The 19,635-nt window shown below is 38.2% G+C and overlaps 1 protein-coding gene across 1 annotated transcript in view; it reads right to left on the bottom strand.

The window, feature by feature from the left end:
• LOC145691907 (uncharacterized) overlaps nt 1-19,635 on the bottom strand; it is a 117,568-nt gene that overhangs the window by 29,662 nt on the left and 68,271 nt on the right. The window contains exons 6-7 of the mRNA XM_081767212.1: nt 14,323-14,406; nt 11,954-12,104 (exon numbers count right to left, since the gene is read on the bottom strand). Coding sequence (XP_081623338.1) covers nt 11,954-12,104; nt 14,323-14,406 — 235 coding nt within the window. The remainder of the gene's footprint in view (nt 1-11,953; nt 12,105-14,322; nt 14,407-19,635) is intronic.

The raw sequence follows: 19,635 nt of genomic DNA, 5'->3' as shown, positions 1-19,635 counted from the left end.
GCAGTGAGAAAACGTTGATGTCTATTAACTGAAAATTGATTTATTTGCATTCTCCGCGAATGCAAATATATATTTCTACTAGTAAATCCATGAACTGTCTTTTCACGTTTATATGTTCAGTATGGTTGGAAGTAAGTAGTGTATATATAAAATTTATATAGTGAAATATCATATTATTTTTTAATGTTTTTTTTAATTTATAGGAAATGCCTCTTCGCCGTTGCTGGGGGCCGTAGTGGCACAGCAACAGCATGTTTATCTCTTGCGCGTGTGATCCCTAGTTCAATCCCAGATTGTGCCAAGTGGTCTTTGTGGTTGACAAACACCGTGTGCTTGGGTTTTATCGAGATTCTCCCGTTTCCTCACACTTTATTCATTCCACCATTTCATTCATTTCTTATTATCACCGTCTCCCTTAGCTTCGGTTAATAGGGGTCGTTAAACTAGATATTTCATTTCCTCCCCGTACCTCCATTTTTTTTTTTTTTTTTTTTTTTTTTACATTTGTGGAGGATTTACTTTTCCAAGAAATATACAGGTAATCTCGCCTATGATAAAGACATTGCATAAACCGTAACTCTATTTGTAGTAGTTCTCGAAGAGTAGGGTAAAGATTGTGATCGACAAGGATGTTGAAAATTTTTTTTAATAAACTAATTAAAAGTCGAAAAGTAATGTCAGAAATGCCTTTTTCTGTAGGCATGGTACAGGAAAAACACAAGACCATTTGAAAGATATTATTTCTGATGATTATCTGTCCATTCGTATGCAAAGTTTAAGTTATATTACGAGGCTCATTCCGAATGTAATGCAGTCTTTTTGTGTGTGTATATGTTGAGTGATAAGGCAAACGGTGATAACGGTGATAATGAATGAAATGGTGGAATGAATAATGTGGGATAACTCCGATAAAACCCAAGCACATGGTGTTTGTCAACCACAAAGACCAATTGGCGCGATCTGGGATCGAGCCAGGAATCACACGCACAAGAGTTAAACGCTCTACCACTGTGCCACTGCGGTCCCAGCAACGGCAAAGAGGCATTTCCTTTGCACAAAAAATGTATTAAAAAAATAATGATATTTCACTATATAAATTCTATATATACACTATTCCCAAACATAATGAACATAAACACGTAAAAAAAGAAATCATGGATTTACTAGTAGAGATATAGATTTATATTGGCGGAGAGTTCAAATAAATCAATTTTCAGTTAATAAACATCAATGTTTTCTCACTGCAACTTTGAAAGTATCATCCCCAACTTATCTAAAAATCAATACCAATCTTGCATATTTCTTGCTAACGATAGAAGAAAAAGCTCGACAATAGAGCAACAATTTAGCAATACAAATAACACATAATTCCGACGTTTTAATTCATTTGATCGGAGTATTATAGCCCTAGGTTTATAGCTAGAAATTAAGCCAAATCGCACAATTTGATAAACATTCCTGCTAAAAGGTAGCAGCCCCAAACTCGGAATTACAGCATCAATTAGCCCACAAATAGCCCATATTTTTGACGTTTGATTTTCTCCGATTCGAGATGTCTAGCCTTATGGAGGGTTTTTACTTTATGTCAAGCTAGACTCGCAGGCTTTGATTCCGATTTCCCGCTAAAAGGTAGGAGCCCAAAAATCAGGATTAGAGCTAATAATTAGCCCATAAATAGCCCATAATTCTAGCATTTGAATTTTTAAGATCGGACCATTGTAACCGTATGTCGTTTTTACCTTGATGACAAGCTAGACTCGCCCATTCTGAATCCAATTTCCCGCTAAACAGTAAGATTCCAAAAATTGAGATTAGAGCAACTAATTAGCCCATAAATAGCCCATAATTCTGGCGTTTGAATTTTTCCGATCGGACCATTGTAATCATGTATGTGGTTCTACCTTGATATCTAGCTAGACTCACCCATTTTGAATCCGATTTCCCGCTAAACAAAAGAAGCCCAAAAATTGGGATTACAGCAACTAATTAGCCCATAAATAACCCATAATTCTGGCGTTTGATTTTTTTCGGACGGACCATTGTAACCATATGGAGGGTTCTAGCTTGGTATCAAGCTAGACTCGCCCAATTTGAATCTGATTTCCCGCTCAACGGTAGGAGCCCAAAAATGGGGATTAGAGCAACTAATTAGCCCATAAACAGCAGGAGTCCAAAATTTGGGATTAGAGCAAATAATTAGCCTATAAATAGCTCATAATTAAGGCGTTTGAATTTTTTCGATCGGACCATTGTAACCATATGAGGGTTCTAGCTTGATATCAAGCTAGAATCGCCCATTTTAAATCCAATTTCCCGCTAAACGCAGGAGCCCAAAAATTAGGATAGAGCAACTAATTAGCCCATAAATAGCCCATAATTCTGGCGTTTGAATTTTTTCGATCGGACCATTGTAACCATATGGAGGGTTTTAGCTTGATATCAAGCTAGACTCGCCCATTTTGAATCCAATTTCCCGCTAAACAGTAGGAGCCCAAAAATGGGGATTAGAGCAACTAATTAGCCCATAAACAGCCCATAATTCTGAGATATGTTCCGGTCGATTTGGTGTTGGTGGTTGGTATAACTTGACACGCGTCATTTAAACATATATTTAAGAATGGGTACGGATGAAACGCACTGAATTTCTTAAACTGACTCGTCTTAGGCTGCAGCTATTACTGAAACACTTATTTGGAAAATGCGAATAAAATAATGTGTTTTGGAAAACTTTGTTCGAAGCAACTTACGTCCAAAAGTAAAGTATCCATTGGTCATATTTCTGTTAGAAATAACTTATGCCATATATTAGAATTATTAAAGAAATAATTGTATGTGAACTATGAGCAAAAGCGTTTGAGTACTTTCTGAGAAATCGTCAAAAAAGTCATCCCCAAGAATAAAATATCCCTTGTGTATCTTTTCAGGACAAACGAGTTAGGCTATTTATGAAATACGAACAAAATTGCCAGTCATTCTCGACAAAATCGTAGGGTAAAAATTGCCCCGAAAAGTAATATACCACTTCTAGCTTTTTAGGATGATGGAATTATACCATATCGTTAGGTTATTTATGTGACATTCATTTATGAAATATGAACAAAATTGCGTCAGGCGTTAATGGGAAAATCGTCGGAGAAGAGTAAACTACCTCTTCTGAATGTTTACAGGACGAACGAGTTGTGTCATATTGTTAGGTTATTAATGATACAATTATTTTAGAAATGTGACTGAGAAAATTGCTTGAAAAAACGCATCCCATACAGTAAATTACACCATATGTATTTTTTTCAGAGTAATGATTCAAACTATATTTGTAAAAAAAAAAAAAATAAGCAAAATCTTTACAGCTATTTTTGAAACAATTTAATTATTTTAAATTTTCATCCTTCTGTAAACTACCCTTATTTCTAGGTGTCGGAAAATATAGAATTCGAAACGATAAAGTGTTATAAAAACTTCATGTCTAGACTTAGGTCCAGATACGTCGAACAGTATGGCCTCTATTTGAATGCATGTAAAAGCGTGACGAACCAACAAACGAACAGATGGACAGACATCAAAATCACATTTTCGATATGTGGGGGCGTGAAACTTGAATTCATTGAAATCTCGAATTCGATTTTTATCACTACTACTACAATTTCTTCTTTCGTCGCTTGAACGTGAAAAAGAATAGGAATACAACGACACGTAAGGTGATAATTTGTAATTCCCAAAATTTAATGAGTTACGTTTAATGTGTTGCCATGCTAGAAAAGAAGCTTATGCCTGTTTGTTATATCATTTTAATATCAGTTTTTCACGCTACTATATAATGTAGAAATATGGTATGATTATCGTTCATATTCATTGTATATTTGGAAATATTCGTGTTCCGTATACATAGATCTGTATAATTTAGTTACGTTCAACGAAAGCATTCTTGCACTTGTGGATATGAAAAAAAAGAGAGAGAAAGTCAATACTCTAAAAAGCAAAAAACAAGCACACACACACACACACATAAACGATCATTTAACATCAGGTCGATGTAACAAGGGGTAAGAGTGGACAGACTTTCAAGGTCGCGTATGTTCTTCCTGACACACAAACCCGAAGTGAGTTGTCTGCTGTTCAAGAACGGGAAGTAACATACAAGACTATAAACTGAAAACAATAACTGCTTCCAATAGTACACGTATTCTAATACTGAATAAATACGTCGATTAAAGGATACTACCAATAAATTATTTCCTTATTATATTGTTTCGGTTCTTATTAACATCAAAATTATACACTTCCTATAATGTTTTGTAAAAAAAAAAAGGATGTGATGGGATTCGATGTGGTGTCAAAACAATAAAATAACTACGACTCCGCCACTCTATCCACCTAACCACGGAGGCTACGTTGTGTCGGCTCTTTTTTTAAAGAAATAATCTTCATAACCATGGTGCGTATCGCTTCGAACCTTAAGATAAGAGTTTTTCTGTTTAATTCTATTTTTTCGTACGACATCTTAGTTACAGAAGCTAATTTATATTTGGCAGGCAATCTACACACTAGGTTTTAACCAATAAATGCAACATTTTAGTCCAATATCCAGTTCCTTGATCCAACTGCTCGATTCCCCTACTGAATTCCCTCCGCAATTGTGATCTGCTACTGAAAAAATCCCTAAAAATCATCGTTGCCAGTATACACAAAACCGAGCATAATTTTGTTTTTTGCTTATATTTTTATTATTTTATTATATTTTTTGGAAATATCTCCTTAGATGGATTGCTTTCTATTATCTCCACATACTAATAACTGAATTTTACCCATAAACGTAAGGAAAATTGAATAAATGTGAAAAATCTTGAGTTACAGTATACGCGCAATTTTTTTTGCGCATGGGAGTACATATTTCACATTTTTCTGACATTGAGATCTGGGTGTAAATATTATTTTGAAGAATCTTTCTGACAATAGAGTGACTCTACTCTAGGAAAGCGATTAATACGGTTTAGAATACTAATCTCTGTTTATCATTTATCTGCTTTAAATGTTCGTCCACCTCTCTTCTTACTTCCAACAATGTCAATGACTCTAATCTTCTTGAGTATGGTATGAACACAGCGCTCACTAATACCAAGAGTGTTAAGAAATATCTTACAAACTTTCGATCTCATTCCGTTCACGGTCAAATAGTAAAAACCTGTCACTATTTTATTCCGTCTGGATGGTCCTATGGGGATGGGCGGTAACGTATTTATTACTTCCACGCGGCTACTTAAGAATTCCTCTTGCAGCTACAAGTTGCCAATATCATAGAACTCACTTAGAATTATTTTTAGTGCTTGTTTTGTTTTCAACTTAGACATTTTCTTTCTTTCTTCGTATAACCGAAATATGAAATGTTCAACACTATTCACCTAGTAACAGTTATCCCTGTAACAGTACTTATATGTTAGAATTTTGATTGTAAAACGTTTCGTTCATTTCTATCTTAGATGTGTTTTTCTTTAATGTTATTAGTAGTATTTGCATTTTCTTCGACGAACCTTCAACATTGAAGTTTTCAGGAGACACTAAACAATTTTGAAAACAATGTTGTCCTTTTTGACTGTTAATGTCTGTCTGCCTGGCTTTTACATAATTCAAAACCTTCATACGACACTTTACATGATATGTACAGTCTGGATCGTTAAAGAAGTGTTTCTAACATAGAAGTGTGAGGCGTCTCCCGCAAGACGAAAATATTTCTTCTTTAGATTGTGACACTCCACAAATCTCTTTATGATCAGGAACATAGGCGGGTTAATCTATATCGTGGCCACATATTTCAAACAAATTCCGTCGCTGCATAAATGACATTATTTTTGTTTATTTCCTTGATTTTATTCACCATCAAAGATTAGGGTACATCTTCATTCAATAAAATGAGTGTGTTACCTGTGCTCATAACTTCAACTATTCTTTTGTACCATTACTTTCCGGGAGCCGCCGCGATGTTGCGACTGAAGCAATCTCTGTAAGTTTCTTGGTTCCGACAGAATGCAATTCATGATCTCCCTCGTGGCTAAGCGGTTAGCGTACACTCCTATGGAGTAGGATACCCAGGTTCGATTTCTGGCGGAGCTCGTATAGTTCGGATCCACGTCTTATGTAGCCTTGCTGTTGAAAGGGGCGCTAAACTAAAATGAAATCATATCGAAGAAGCAACTCAATTTAATTTTATCATGTTCAATTGTACCGTCTTGCCGCTTAATCAACGGGTCTATCTTAACAAATCAGTTTTTTAGTGTGATAAATACTCGTCTTTTCTCTGTAAAACCTATGAATACACGAATTTCAACAATAGACGTGCTTTGTTTTCTTATCACTCCAGCTTATCGCTAATATTTTGACCTGCAAGTAGAGATGCAAAGGCACAGAAGGAAAAACTGTTTTTTCGCGACTTTTTGCCTGCGAAATTTTGTTTTCTTAAGAAAACAAATTCAACTTTAATGCAGAGATAACAACACGTTTCATGTTGATTACTCCAGTATAACACGAGGAAAAAAGCATTTAAATACAATATTTTGAATAGAAAATCCAGAAAATATTCAAGAATGAAAGAAAATCGGTCATTTGACGGGACAGAAAAATTTAAATCAATAGACTCATAAGTTCCAAAAAATTGTTTATAGAACTATTCAATTAACGTTCAACGACAAATATGTTTTACTAAAAAGTTTAGTAGTGTTAGCAATAACTGTTTTGAAAATGTAGCTGATTTCGTGAAACAAAATTATCATTTAAAATCTGTAAATAAAGTGAAACTTCATTATAACTACTCGTTTATATATTATTTACTGAGGCCTCTTACATTTGGGAGGGGAGACATTTAAAATGCTATCCACAAATGAGTTATTTAAGAAGTTTTGACACGATATTTACAGCAAAAAAGAAAGAATTCTGTGAATAATTATGTTAAACTAACAGCATACACAAGATTGCAGTTTATAGCTTTAATTTTGTAAACTAAACTCTCTGAAACTCAGGACAAAATGTTTCCCAATTTGTAAGCAAGGCAATATTTTATAAAAAAAAGTATCTGTTTCTTGGTTTATAGAACATTTTCCTTGTGTATCACATTGCATTCAGGCAACCAGTAAACACATATATCAAGATACACTGCTCCACAAAACTTAAGCAACCCGAGAGAACGTAGTATAAGTGACGTGTGGGGCCCATTCAACACTGGTTAGTGGCATGCACATACACAGAGACACACAGGCAAGGCGAGCACCCACTCTATCGCATAAGCAGCACCGTTCCAAGCATGGTGAACAACTTATGCCATGAGGCGTACACCACAGCCCAGTAGTGTCCGAGGATCCAAGCATTGAGTTAATGGTTCTTGCGTGGGGTACACACCTTTGATTTGGCTGGTAGACGGCACTTGAGTGACTTTGACCGCGGGCGAATAATTGGGCGTTTGGAATTGGGCCGATCGCAAGTGGAAGTGGCGCAGGAATTCAACGTGAACAAAAGTGTTGTGTCGAGGCTGTGGAGTCGCTTTCAAAATGTAAGTGAAGTCAGTAGACATCATGGAGGAAACAGTCCGAAGAAGACGTCGGCCGTCGAGGACCGATTTCTCACAATTTCTGCCAAACGTAACCGTCAAGCTTCATGTTCTCAACTGGTCAATGAGTTTTTCAGGCTACAGGACAGCGCGTGAGTCGTGAAACTGTTCGTCGGTGGCTCAATAGAGTAGGACTGTATGCAAGAAGGCCTGTGCTGTGTGTGCCATTGAAACTGGAGCACAAACGTGCGCGTTACACATGGTGTCAGGAATATGTTGCATGGGGGGAACACCAGTGGGCGCGTGTCATGTTCTCCGATGAGTCGAGATTCAGCCTGTCGTCAGATTCCGGTCGGACTTTAGTGTGGAGAGAGCCAGGAACACACTATCATCCAAACTTCATTGCTGAACGGCCGTCCTATGGCGGTGGTTCCATTATGGTGTGAGGTGGAATTATGCTGGATGGTTAAACGGACCTCCATATTGGGTAACATGGCACTTTGACAGCACAACGGTGCCGGGATGAAATTCTCAATACACATGTGCACAATTTCCACGAAGCGTTTGGCCCAGACTTCCTGTTCATGGATGGCAATGCCCGCCCACACCGTGCACATCTTGTGTCCGAGTATCTGGAGAGAGAAGATATTACGCGTATTGCATGGCCTGCATATTCGCCGGACTTTTATCTCATCGAACATGTGTGGGATGCTCTTGGGCGGCGAATAGCGTAGCGCAGTCCACCAGCACACACTCTCCCTGACCTGCAAACAGCTCTCCTCGAGGAGTGGCGCCATCTGCCGCAAGACTTGATCAACACTCTGATTTGCAGCATGGCGGCTAAATGTCGTGCCTGTATAGCTGTTCGTGGTGGTCTAACTAACTAACTCTATGGCCTATGGAACCCGGAGGTTCAGTGCCGCGTTCACAAAAGCTCTCCACTGACTTCTATCCTTAGCTAATTGCATCCAGTTTCTACTTTGTATTCCTATCTCTGCGAGATCCATCTTAATATTATCCTCCCATCTGCGCCTAAGTCTTCCTAATGGTCGTTTTCCTATGGGTCTACCAGTCAGGACTTTGAAAGCGTTTCTACTTTCTTCCATTCTAGCTACATGACCTGCCCACCTAAGCCTCCTAGACTTGACGACCCTAACAATGTTGGGTAAACCGTATAAACTATGTAGTTCCTCGTTATGAAGCTTCCGCCATTCCCCATTCTCGTTCCTCTTGGGTCCGAATATTCTTCTCAGGATCCTGTTCTCAAATACTTTCAGTCTATGTTCTTCCCTCAGAGTAAGCGACCATGTTTCGCAACCATACAGAACAACAGGCATGATTATCGTTTTATATACTTTAAGCTTCAAATTCCTCGACAGAATTCGCGACGACAAGAGATTTTGTACCGAATAGTAACACGAATTCCCTGCTTTTAATCGACATTTAATTTCTTCGTGAATATGATTTTCGTCTGTTAATATTGATCCTAAATATTTGAAAGTATCCACTTTATCAAAAGCATTATTTAATATTTTAACGCCTCCACAATTTGCCGTATTACGGTCCCGACGCACTTCCATGTATTTAGTTTTCTCTGCATTTACTTCTAAACCCATGTCCCTGCAAGCGTTTAATAAGATCTCTGCATTTATTTCTACTGTTCTCCTATCATTCCCTATTAAATTTACATCATCAGCATATGCCATAACCTGGTGAATGCCGTTCAACTCTAGGCCCTGGTTGCTATCTTTGATTTTCCTTATGGCGTATTCCAGCACAAAGTTAAATAATAATGGTGACAACGCATCTCCTTGTTTCAGGCCATTTTCGACGTGGAAGCTCGTGGACAAAAATTTTCCTACCCGGACTTTACTTTGGGATTCAGTTAAACATATCTTAATTAATCTAATTAGCTTTCTCGGTATTCCAAGTTCTGTAAGAACGTTGTATAATGTTTTTCTCCTAACCGAGTCGTAAGCCTTTCTAAAATCAATAAATAGTTGATGTACCGGGGTATTGTATTCCCACTTCGTTTCGAGTATTTGGCGAATGGTAAATATTTGTTCGATAGTCGATCGATTTCGTCTAAATCCGCACCGATAATCTCCAATAATTTCATCTGCGTGTGGGGTCAATCTTGCTAACAGAATATTTGAAAGGATTTTATAGGATGTTGACAGAAGAGAAATGCCTCGATTACAGTCAGTTTTGTCGCCTTTCTTGTGAATTGGAACAATGATTGATTCTTTCCACTCTTGTGGCAATTCTTCCTTGTTCCAGATAAGGAGAATGAGTTTGTGTATCTTGTTCCACAATTTTTCGCCTCCAGCTAAAATTAACTCAGCCGGAATTTCATCTACACCCGGAGATTTGTGTTTCTTCAATTTCTTTATAGCGGCTTCCACTTCTATTCGATTGGGTTCTGGAATAAACGGTTCTGCGGTGTGTATCTCCTTTTCTCCACGCACATTAGTTTTTGGCTGCGTGTTCAGCAAATCGTCAAAGAAATCTTTCCATCTATTTAAGAGGCTATCCGTATCAGTGAGAACTGTTCCGTCAGATTTCTTTAATATATAAGCACGAGGTTGATAGCCTTTCTTAAATTCGCTGATCCCCTTATACATGTCCCGAATATATTTTTTTTTACTATCATCTTCAAGTTCTTTAATTTTAGCTTTCAAAAAATTTCGTGGTGGTCACGCGCCATATTTACTGCCTATGCTTTCGCACAATCCAGCTTCACGTGTTGAGGTATCATTGTGCTGAAAGTTTTGGTCACTCTATACATCCCAACTGTATTGTTCGTCTTCACTTGTGTTGCACTGTGCATCTGGACCGTCTGTTTGTTCATTATACTTGGTGCGGTGATCGTGCCGTTTTATATTCTGCCACTTTCTTCGAGTTGCTTAAGTTTTGTGGAGCAGTGTATATAAGTCCCAGGAACTTGAAAAATACTTCGGTAATCAGAACGACATTTGGGATATGATGGTTGAATTACATACACTTTGCCGGAAACGAATGCAATGCTAGTTTGCAAATCAGTGAAAATAGCCAGCCCCGAACTGAACCTAGGACTCCAAGTACTGGATGTTGTAATCGGACTTTCTTGGTTGTAGAATCCATTACAGGGAAACAAAGGTAAAACTTGAACTAAAGTGTCAAAAAATTGAGAATATCTGTTTTCTTCAAAGTCAGCATTTCATGAAGATCTTCAAACAATGGATTTTTTGCATCTCTAGCTGCAACGTTAAAAATCTTATTTGTCGCGACTGAGATACATCTGCGCGTAATTACATACCTTTTAAAGTTTCGTCTGACATATTCTTTCTTATCTCAACCATAGGTTGGTGGGCAACATGGACATTTTAAAAATTTTCTCTCTCTTTTATACGAGAGTTGCTTTATACTTTGATAAGGTATCTTCTTCATAACTACATTTAGATATTCTATTCTTGGTCTTCCTCTTCCTGGTTTTCCTTCTGCCTTTCCATCTATCAACACTCTGATCCAATCGGAGTGCCGAATAAGATAGCCAACCATTCTATTCTCTTCATGATCTGTCGTCCTGCGTTAGCTTTTTTTAGTACCGGTACGTCTTCTTTCCTTTTCCTTTCGGTCCAGGATATGCACAACATTCTACGCCAACACCACATTTCAAAAGCTTCCAGCTTGTATATTTGAGCTTTTTTCAATGTCCACGTCTCTGATCCATAAAGCGCCACACTCCACACCAGAGTATTAATAAATCGTTTGTTTGACATAGTGTTGTATTTTGAGATACGTCACAATGGCTTTAGGTAAAAGCATATTTTGAGATATGCCAAAACTTTCAATGTTGTATAAGTCTGTTAGTATTGAATTTTGTGATATGCAGCATTTTTTGAGATAATAAATATTATTGAAACTATCTCAAAGTGGCACAAACTCTATTTCGAACAAAAATTGAGACACAACATTATATAAGCCACTTGAAGACATGTTCAGTTTCCTCTTGTCCTCTAGCTACCGATTAGTCTGTTAGTCTGTTATTGAATTTTGTGAGATGCAGCATTTTTTGAGATAATAAATATTATTGAAGCTACCTCAAAGTGATACAAACTCTATTTCGAACAAACATTGAGATACAACATTATATAAGCCACTTGAAGACATGTTCAGTTTCCTCTTGCCCTCTAGCTACCGATTGTACGGGGTGAAAATTGCATGAAATATTGTTTTAACGATAGTCGACTGATCGAAAGAGTATTTCCATTACTTTCGTTTGACAGTATTTTTATATTTTATAGTATTGAATGTGAAAGAAAATATAGTTGATCTCGTATGATCTTATCCAAAAAGGGAAAAATAGTCGATCATGTGATAGAGCAAGTTGGCTACCACTGACTCACAAAATTATAAAATTACATCTTTTACAGTACTTACGTCATTAAAAAGTAAGTAATGGCCGAAGCCATATTCAAGATCTATATAGCCTTTGGATGCTATCTCTGGTCTAGCTATGTCTAGTACTTGGTCCACATAAGCATTAAAGTCGACCTCTTTCAGTAAGAAATCAGGAACGTTAATGTTTTTCCTGAAACAGAATGCAAAGTTCGAGTGAGAAAGTTTACATCATTGTCTTGAAATGATAAAGAAATCACCAATAATTTAAATGGTGAATACTCGTCAGTGGATTCCGGTTGTGTGTGAAACTAATTAATAGATCTTTTTCTCACCGTGGAAAGACAGTACTTAAATATCGAATTGCTATGTTGTCTATTTTCTCAAAGTACTTGAAATGTTATTATAAGGATATATAAAATCAGAGAGAGAAGCATGCTATTTGAAGTGAAATTCGAATCGCCCACTAATGAGTGAGCAAACTGAGGAAGGATGGTGATCGTTATCATATGCCTAATACCTCTCTTTTGATCTGTCATAATGATGTGATATGTATTCAACCTAATTAGTGTCGAAACGGCAGTATTAAAAAGTATAAATCCAGCATTATATTTAGAAAAATACATCTCTTAACCAATACAATTAATTACTTTTCGATGGATTGCCTTTAAGAACGGTATAAAAGATAATTTCTGCTAAAGCTATGGTTAACATCAGTTTAGTTGACACTTTTATTTCCATTATCATCCCATTCCCTCTGCTTTCTTTGCAAGGTAAATATTGTGTGCTTATACTAAGGTTACATTACTCTCATGCTATCTATAGATAGATTATATTTTATACACTGTGAAAACGTATTTAAGAATAGCCTTTCTCCATTGTCCAATATGAAAGACCTCAAGAACACGAAATATGTCTGTACGAGACTTGTACTAGTGTTTGAAGATTGTCAGGCAACACTACAGGTATGCAAGTAAGTAAAAACCGGTGTGTGTGGAACAGTCTGTATCTGTAATGCTAGAATAAGGTCGCGAGAGGTTATTGTACTATTAAGGACTTTAAGTGACCGTATAATAGAGCTGAATAAAATCATATGGAGGAACTGCAGAATTGTTGCTACGTGTGTGACGTGCCATTGGTCAAACACCTGGCCAATTCAGTAGAAGATTCAAACACCTGGCGCGACTCGCGAATTAAATGTGAGTGCTTGAAATGAAGGATCCCTCGGATCATTTCAACTTACAGGGCAATGACCATCACTGCAATCAGAGACATCTTAACTCCACACATGAGCACACGGACACTAAGTAACCGATTGTTAAATGCAAGTCATTCTTGCATTAGTCTAGCACATTTTACCTCTAACACTTGCTCATAATCGAGAACTCATTCGTAGCATGAGCGATTGTTGTGCCCTGGCGAATGAAGGACAATGTATTAATCGATACGAGTGTTTTCTGTATCGGACACAGTGGCGGCCTAGTGTGTGTTAATAGACATTCACGTGTGCGGAAAAGTCCAGTGTATATTCGTACTCTCCTTCGAAGCATTTCCCCATAGTGTTAAAGCAATCCAGCGTATTCTACTCGCTACAGACATTCAATTCTGGCATGTCCTCAGGTCAGACCTAAGCCATATCGAGCACATGTGAAACATGGTGTAACGGGATCTGATCACCACCGAAGTGCATTGATAACCATCGCCCACGTCAAAATCTGCAGCTAGAGTAACACTACACACCAAACAGACACTAATAATTTGTACGAACGTTTACTTGACCGAATAACTGTTTTTTTTTGGGGGGGGGGATATTTCACACGTGCTGTTAAATATGTTACCCACTAATTTAAATCTCAAATTATTTATTTGTGGTCATGGTACCACGTTTTATCAACAAACGTAATATATAATCTCTCATTAAAGGTTGAACATTTCACTAGCCAGAGATATGTAACCGTCTGGGGGGGGGTTAAGTTAGCTTATTTATTGAAAATATGTATGCATCTTCGATTTCTATGAAGCTTGAGTCTACCCTCGCTCAACTAATAATTCTACCCATTTCCAGTAGTTGGCCTACTTCCAATTAATAGTTCTACTAAATCTCGTACCTATACATAGAAGGTATAACATCATAGTAAATTTTAATCAGAATGCTTTTTTTTTCTTTTTGCGAAAAATGCTGTACATAGTTTGTCTTATCACACAATATTGTGTGAAATAAGACGATCTGCTGCTAAAACTCTGCAATATGATATCATCTAGAATTTTGTAGATTCTCAAAAATTTAACGTGAAAAAAAGTATAACAACATAATACATAGAACGTGTGGATGAGAAAATTTTTGATTTGTCACTTTCCTACATTTCTATCTTCAACTGTTAGTTAGTTTCTTATTTTTTCTTTAATCTTACCTCGAATTGTGATAATCGTTGTCACTTTCCTGCGGTATTTCACCAGCAGCCGCAACAACCAAAAGAAGTAGCAGCAATTTCATTCTGAAAGCGAAAAATATGTTAGACTTGGAGTATTATAATCTGTAGCTTGATGCAGTGTTGGGCAAATTTCAATTGAATTAACAATTAACCTGTAAATTTAATTGTTAATTGCAATTAACAATTGAAGTAAGTAATGGTTAATTGTTAATTGCAGTTGGCCATTAATAAAGGAGAATCAATTGCAATTGATCAATCGATTGAAAGTAATTGCAGTGGAAAGTAATTGCAATTGAATTCTGTAATTCAATTGCAAGTGAAATTAACTGGCAATTAATTCAATTGCAATTGATTTCCGCAGCAATTACTTTCAATTGATTAATCAATTACAATTGATTTTCACTGATTAATTTTCAACACTGTAGTTCAGAGAGGGCGTGGGGCAATGAAAACTTTAGCCACGACAATTGACTCACCACCCGTCGTGACCCACGACCCACCGTGACCCACTCTGACCCACCACCCACCATGAACCACTCTCACCCACTGTGACCCACAGACCCACCAAAACCTATTGTCATCAACTCTGACTTATGATTCACGCCCTCTTCTCTACTGACTAAAGAGTTTAAACTGCCTATAAAATTATCACTTATCGCAGTTTGAATTTCTACGATCAATCGCTCAATCACCGCACTAATACAATAACGGCGGATCTGACCTTTCTAATATAAATAAAATAGAGTTTGTTCGTGTGTCTATCTTTGTGCGGCCTGTGGACCAGACGAGTGGACCGAAACTTTTCAAAATTTGGTCACGGGTAGCTTAGTCTAGGCCCCAGACCAAGACGAAGAGTTTTTTTTTTAAATTTCGAACTAGGGGGTCTCCAGGGGACGTTTGCCGGTACCGGCCTGAGGACCAGACAAGTCAACTGAGAGTTACGAAATTTTGGTCAAAGATACCTTGGTCCAGGTCTCACACCAAGGAAAAGCGTTTTCGACAAAATTCGAACCAGGGGGTCTCAGGGGGGCGTTTACCGGGACATGTAAAAATAGTAGAAAATGACCGATATTAGTGTCGATTTCATAGTTTTCGCGGTCGCTGAGATCAATGGTGAAACTCCGATCGCATTAACTTCCAAATTCACCGTATTCGGCTGCGGGCCGTGGGTCAACAGGGGGAGGGAGGATACCGAAACGTAAAAGTACTCCAAAATGACCGATATTAGTGTCAAATCCATAGTTTTCGCGTTTGCTGATATCAATGGTGACACTACCATTAGCGATGACTTTCAAATTCATCCACCGTTGTATGTGGGCCTTGGGTCACCAGAGGGGGGAATTCCGAGACATGTAAAAATAATCGAAAATGACCGATATTAATGTCAAATACATAGTTTTCGGGGTAGCTGAGCTCAATGGTGAAACTCAAGACCGCGTTTACTTTCACATTTAGCCCCCATCAGCTAAGAAACGGGGGGATTATAAAGGGGATCACGAGACATGTAAAAATAATCCACAATGACCGATTAGTGGAGTAGGGTAACGTCACGAGATAGGGGAATCTTGCAAATCATGATACAAACATGCCACTTAGTAATGTAGTAGATATATACCTAAGAATGAAATTTAGATGTAGACCCCAAAAATCAAACCCTTTATTTGCCCCTGTGACGTCATCATACAACATGGCTGACATGGGCATTACAGAAACACAGTAAAGGCACATAAATCGTTGATTACAAACGATACATTCTATATTTTGATGGATGAACTGAATTATATCTTGATTAAAGTCTTCCACATTGCCATAATAGAAAAAAGTATCACTATATAACGAGTATTAAACAGAGGCGGCTCGCGAGGGAAGTCACACAGGTAAGATTTGGATTTTTCTATTAATACTCAAAGATGGAAACTTTCCTAATTTACTGATTGTTATATATAACAATTATTATATTAATTAACTTTTTTACTTAATTTGAAGAGAAAAAACATTAATTTTTACCGGTGCAACTTCCCTCACAAGCCGCCTCTGGTATCAAGATTATCAAGAGTGTGCAGATTACACGATATTTCTTTCCTCTAACATTACCATACCTCCATCACTCACAGATCACAAATTTCCATTGGAAGTATTTGTTTTACACTGATCATCGCACACACACAAAGGTGTGCAGGGAAGAGATAACTTAACACATTTACATGCACGCGAACACAGTGATTTACATCCACAGTGAAAATGCTCTTGGTAGTGTTCAGACATTTGTTTCAGTAAAGACCATAAAGGTGAGTATGAAGGATCAGCTTTCTTCCAGCCCCATTGCTGAGGATTGGGTATATTAGGTTTTAACTTATGCCACTAAGACCAAATATATCCACCTTGAAACACTGCTTGTTTCACATGCTGAAGAAGTGCTCCCTCAGTTGGAGGTACACTTTCCAGTGAACGACCTTTCTTGGTAACGAGCATTTTCCGACATTCTTTAACACTCTCTGCGGTACTTCTGCGATCATACAAGTACACAGTAAAGCGCTGCATTTCCCCGAAAGAACTGTCTGCAATTTCCGAAGGACACTGTGAAAGCTCCACAAATGCATCAGTGACATATGAGTTTGCTTGCCAAGCTTCCCAGGCTGTTTTCTTCCCACGTCCTGCAAAGGCTGATACCGTATCGCATCCAGTGAGTGCGTGCCAGAATGGAATTGCTTTGAAAATCTTGGTTCCAAGCTTTTTTGCATACTCATGGACAGGAAGGTATCTTCGATTCCTTCCAACTCCGTAATCAATCCATAGATGAGAGAGGGTTAGGTTGAGAAAGGCATGTAAAGCTAGCACCACCACATCAGAATCAACTGTTCTGATGATAATCGATTTGTGACCAGAGTCACTGGCCTGTTTGGCATGCAGAAGTAGTCGTCGAGTATCGGCTTCTTCATGTGTACAGGGTGCGAGTTTGGAAACATCAACATTGGGCGTGATCCATCCAGTGTCTTTAGTGCAGACAACAGTCTTGCCTTCTGGTGTGTGAATATTTGACAAGAAGTCTGCAATGAGTTGGAATAATCGTTGTTTGTGTCTTCATTAGAAACATGGTCCAATTTTTAGGAATCCGCGTAGAGTCCCCAACCCGTACTCGTGGCGAAATTCCTCATTTTCGACGCACTTCCGTTTTTAGGCTGCCTGGTAGATAGCGGTTGAAAACAAAGTCCACTCTAGTTTTGTCCGTGAAGATTGATAATATATATGGTTTCACTTTCGTATCAAAGTAATCTCGGAAGGTTTCTGTAGGAGATGGTTTCAACATGTGTATGACAGCAGAACCATCAAGTATCACACATGTGGTCTGGGGAGCATTATGCTGGGAATCTCCGAACTTTTCCAGACACGTAACAACATCTGACTTAGTTCCCTTGCGAATGAAACCATCGTCAGAAAGTGATGGAGGATACTCCAAATTTTCATGAGCGAAGAAGTCAGAAAGATCGCCTTGTCGGCTCTGACAAGCAATAAACATTCCGCTGAAAAGAGAACAATCATTTTTCATGATATTAACCTTGCGGTGTGCGGCAGTGGTCTTTGTGATTTGTTTGCGGTGGAGGGTTAGATTATTTCGATGAATTGGTTCAAAAATTGATTTACTTCACTGCATTAAGCGTTCTTTTTTTGAAGCTGTCTACTGGTCTCTGCCGAGCTTTTCAGCATTGTACACTGATGCAATTGCATCTTCGCTCATAATTACGTCAGACACTATGCTTACAAGGTCAGTGCCGTCTTGCGTGAAAGGATTTCTATCGTCTTCTGAAAATGTAGACACCAGTCTTGAGACGTCTTTTACAAAACGTTTATTGACAGGCAGAGTGTAATCTGATGAGTCTGACAATCACCTTCATCAAGTAACAATCTATATTCTTCTTCAAAATTGGAAATGAGATTGGCAATAACTGGACCAGACACCATCCACTTCAAGAGCGCTGAAGAATTGTCAATTATTCCAACTGCTACGCCTTCAGACTTGACGACTTTGTTGCATTGTTCATGCATTTGATCATGGCCCATACAAGAATGAGGACGACTTGCCTTAGTACTAACGAAATCATCTCGCACAAACTCTTTATAAATGGTAGGATGTCTGCAACTGAGCTCCTGTAATGACTTTACAAATATTGGCATCTAACGTGCGTAGTGCATGTGGTCCAAGGCGAACATCCAGGGACACAACTCTGATAGGGAACTGATGTAGAGTTCAAAATCTGCAGAACGCAAGCTGTGCAAGAGCCTAAAGAGAAGCATTTCAAGTTCAAATACTTATACCATTCATTCTGTCTAATTTTAACCCACTGTTCAATTCTTTGGAGACATTCAGGCGATGCACTTTCTGAGTATGCTTTCTTCAGCATTTAGTACAGGGCTGCAGATGTCACTTCGTGAGCATATCTCGCTCGCTTCACGTGGAATCCATGTAAGCAATTATCTGTTTTTCCAGCAGTGGTTACGCCTGCTTCCACTAGAAGATTAGTCCACCCACTCTCAGTCAACCAGTTACCCAACATTTCTAAGGTTGTCATTTCAATATGAAGTGGACCCATCAAAACTACCATCTTGTCTTCCCCATACTGAAGAGGCTGGGACCACTGAACTTGCTTCGCTACAGCAAAAACGGGTTGATCACAGGTAACCACGGGGACTTGGGAAGGATTAAGTGATGACACAGTCTGAATGATTATGTAAATGTAATGACGAATCATGGCAGACGAGTTTATGGAGTCTGGCAACAAGGGTAGTAGAACACACCTACTTGTAGGTTGAATCTTATCACGAAGTTGCTGATTATGGAAAGCTGCCCAGATAATATGTTCTTCAGAAATACTGCGCCTTCTCTGTGTTAATAATCTCGATTGCTTTCAATCACATATTTGATAAAATATCTTCCTATAGCGGTAATTCAACACTATTGACGGTAGAAAGAGGCGCATATGATTTAAGCATTGCCATCTGAGGAACATTTGTGAACCATGCAGGCAAGTCACCTTTGCATTTGCCGGACCACTTGTTGATTATAACCCCAGTATCGCCGCGAGGATAAGATGGCTGAATTATAGATATCCCTGTGCCGTGAAATGCTTGCATAGAGGTTGCTGACGACGGTTGTGATCGATATTGTCTATGGCAGCACAAGTAAAAACGCCTGTTTGAAGGTTATCTTGATGTACTCTCTTCTTAGTTTCAAATTGTTCACACAGTGCAGTGGTCATGGTAGCCGATACCTCCCGAACTCGATCATATGATACA

This window comes from Thermobia domestica, chromosome 8 (assembly GCF_964235325.1).
Source record: "Thermobia domestica chromosome 8, izTheDome1.hap1.1, whole genome shotgun sequence".
Taxonomy (NCBI): domain Eukaryota; kingdom Metazoa; phylum Arthropoda; class Insecta; order Zygentoma; family Lepismatidae; genus Thermobia; species Thermobia domestica.
This window is presented reverse-complemented; position numbering and strand designations above follow the sequence as displayed.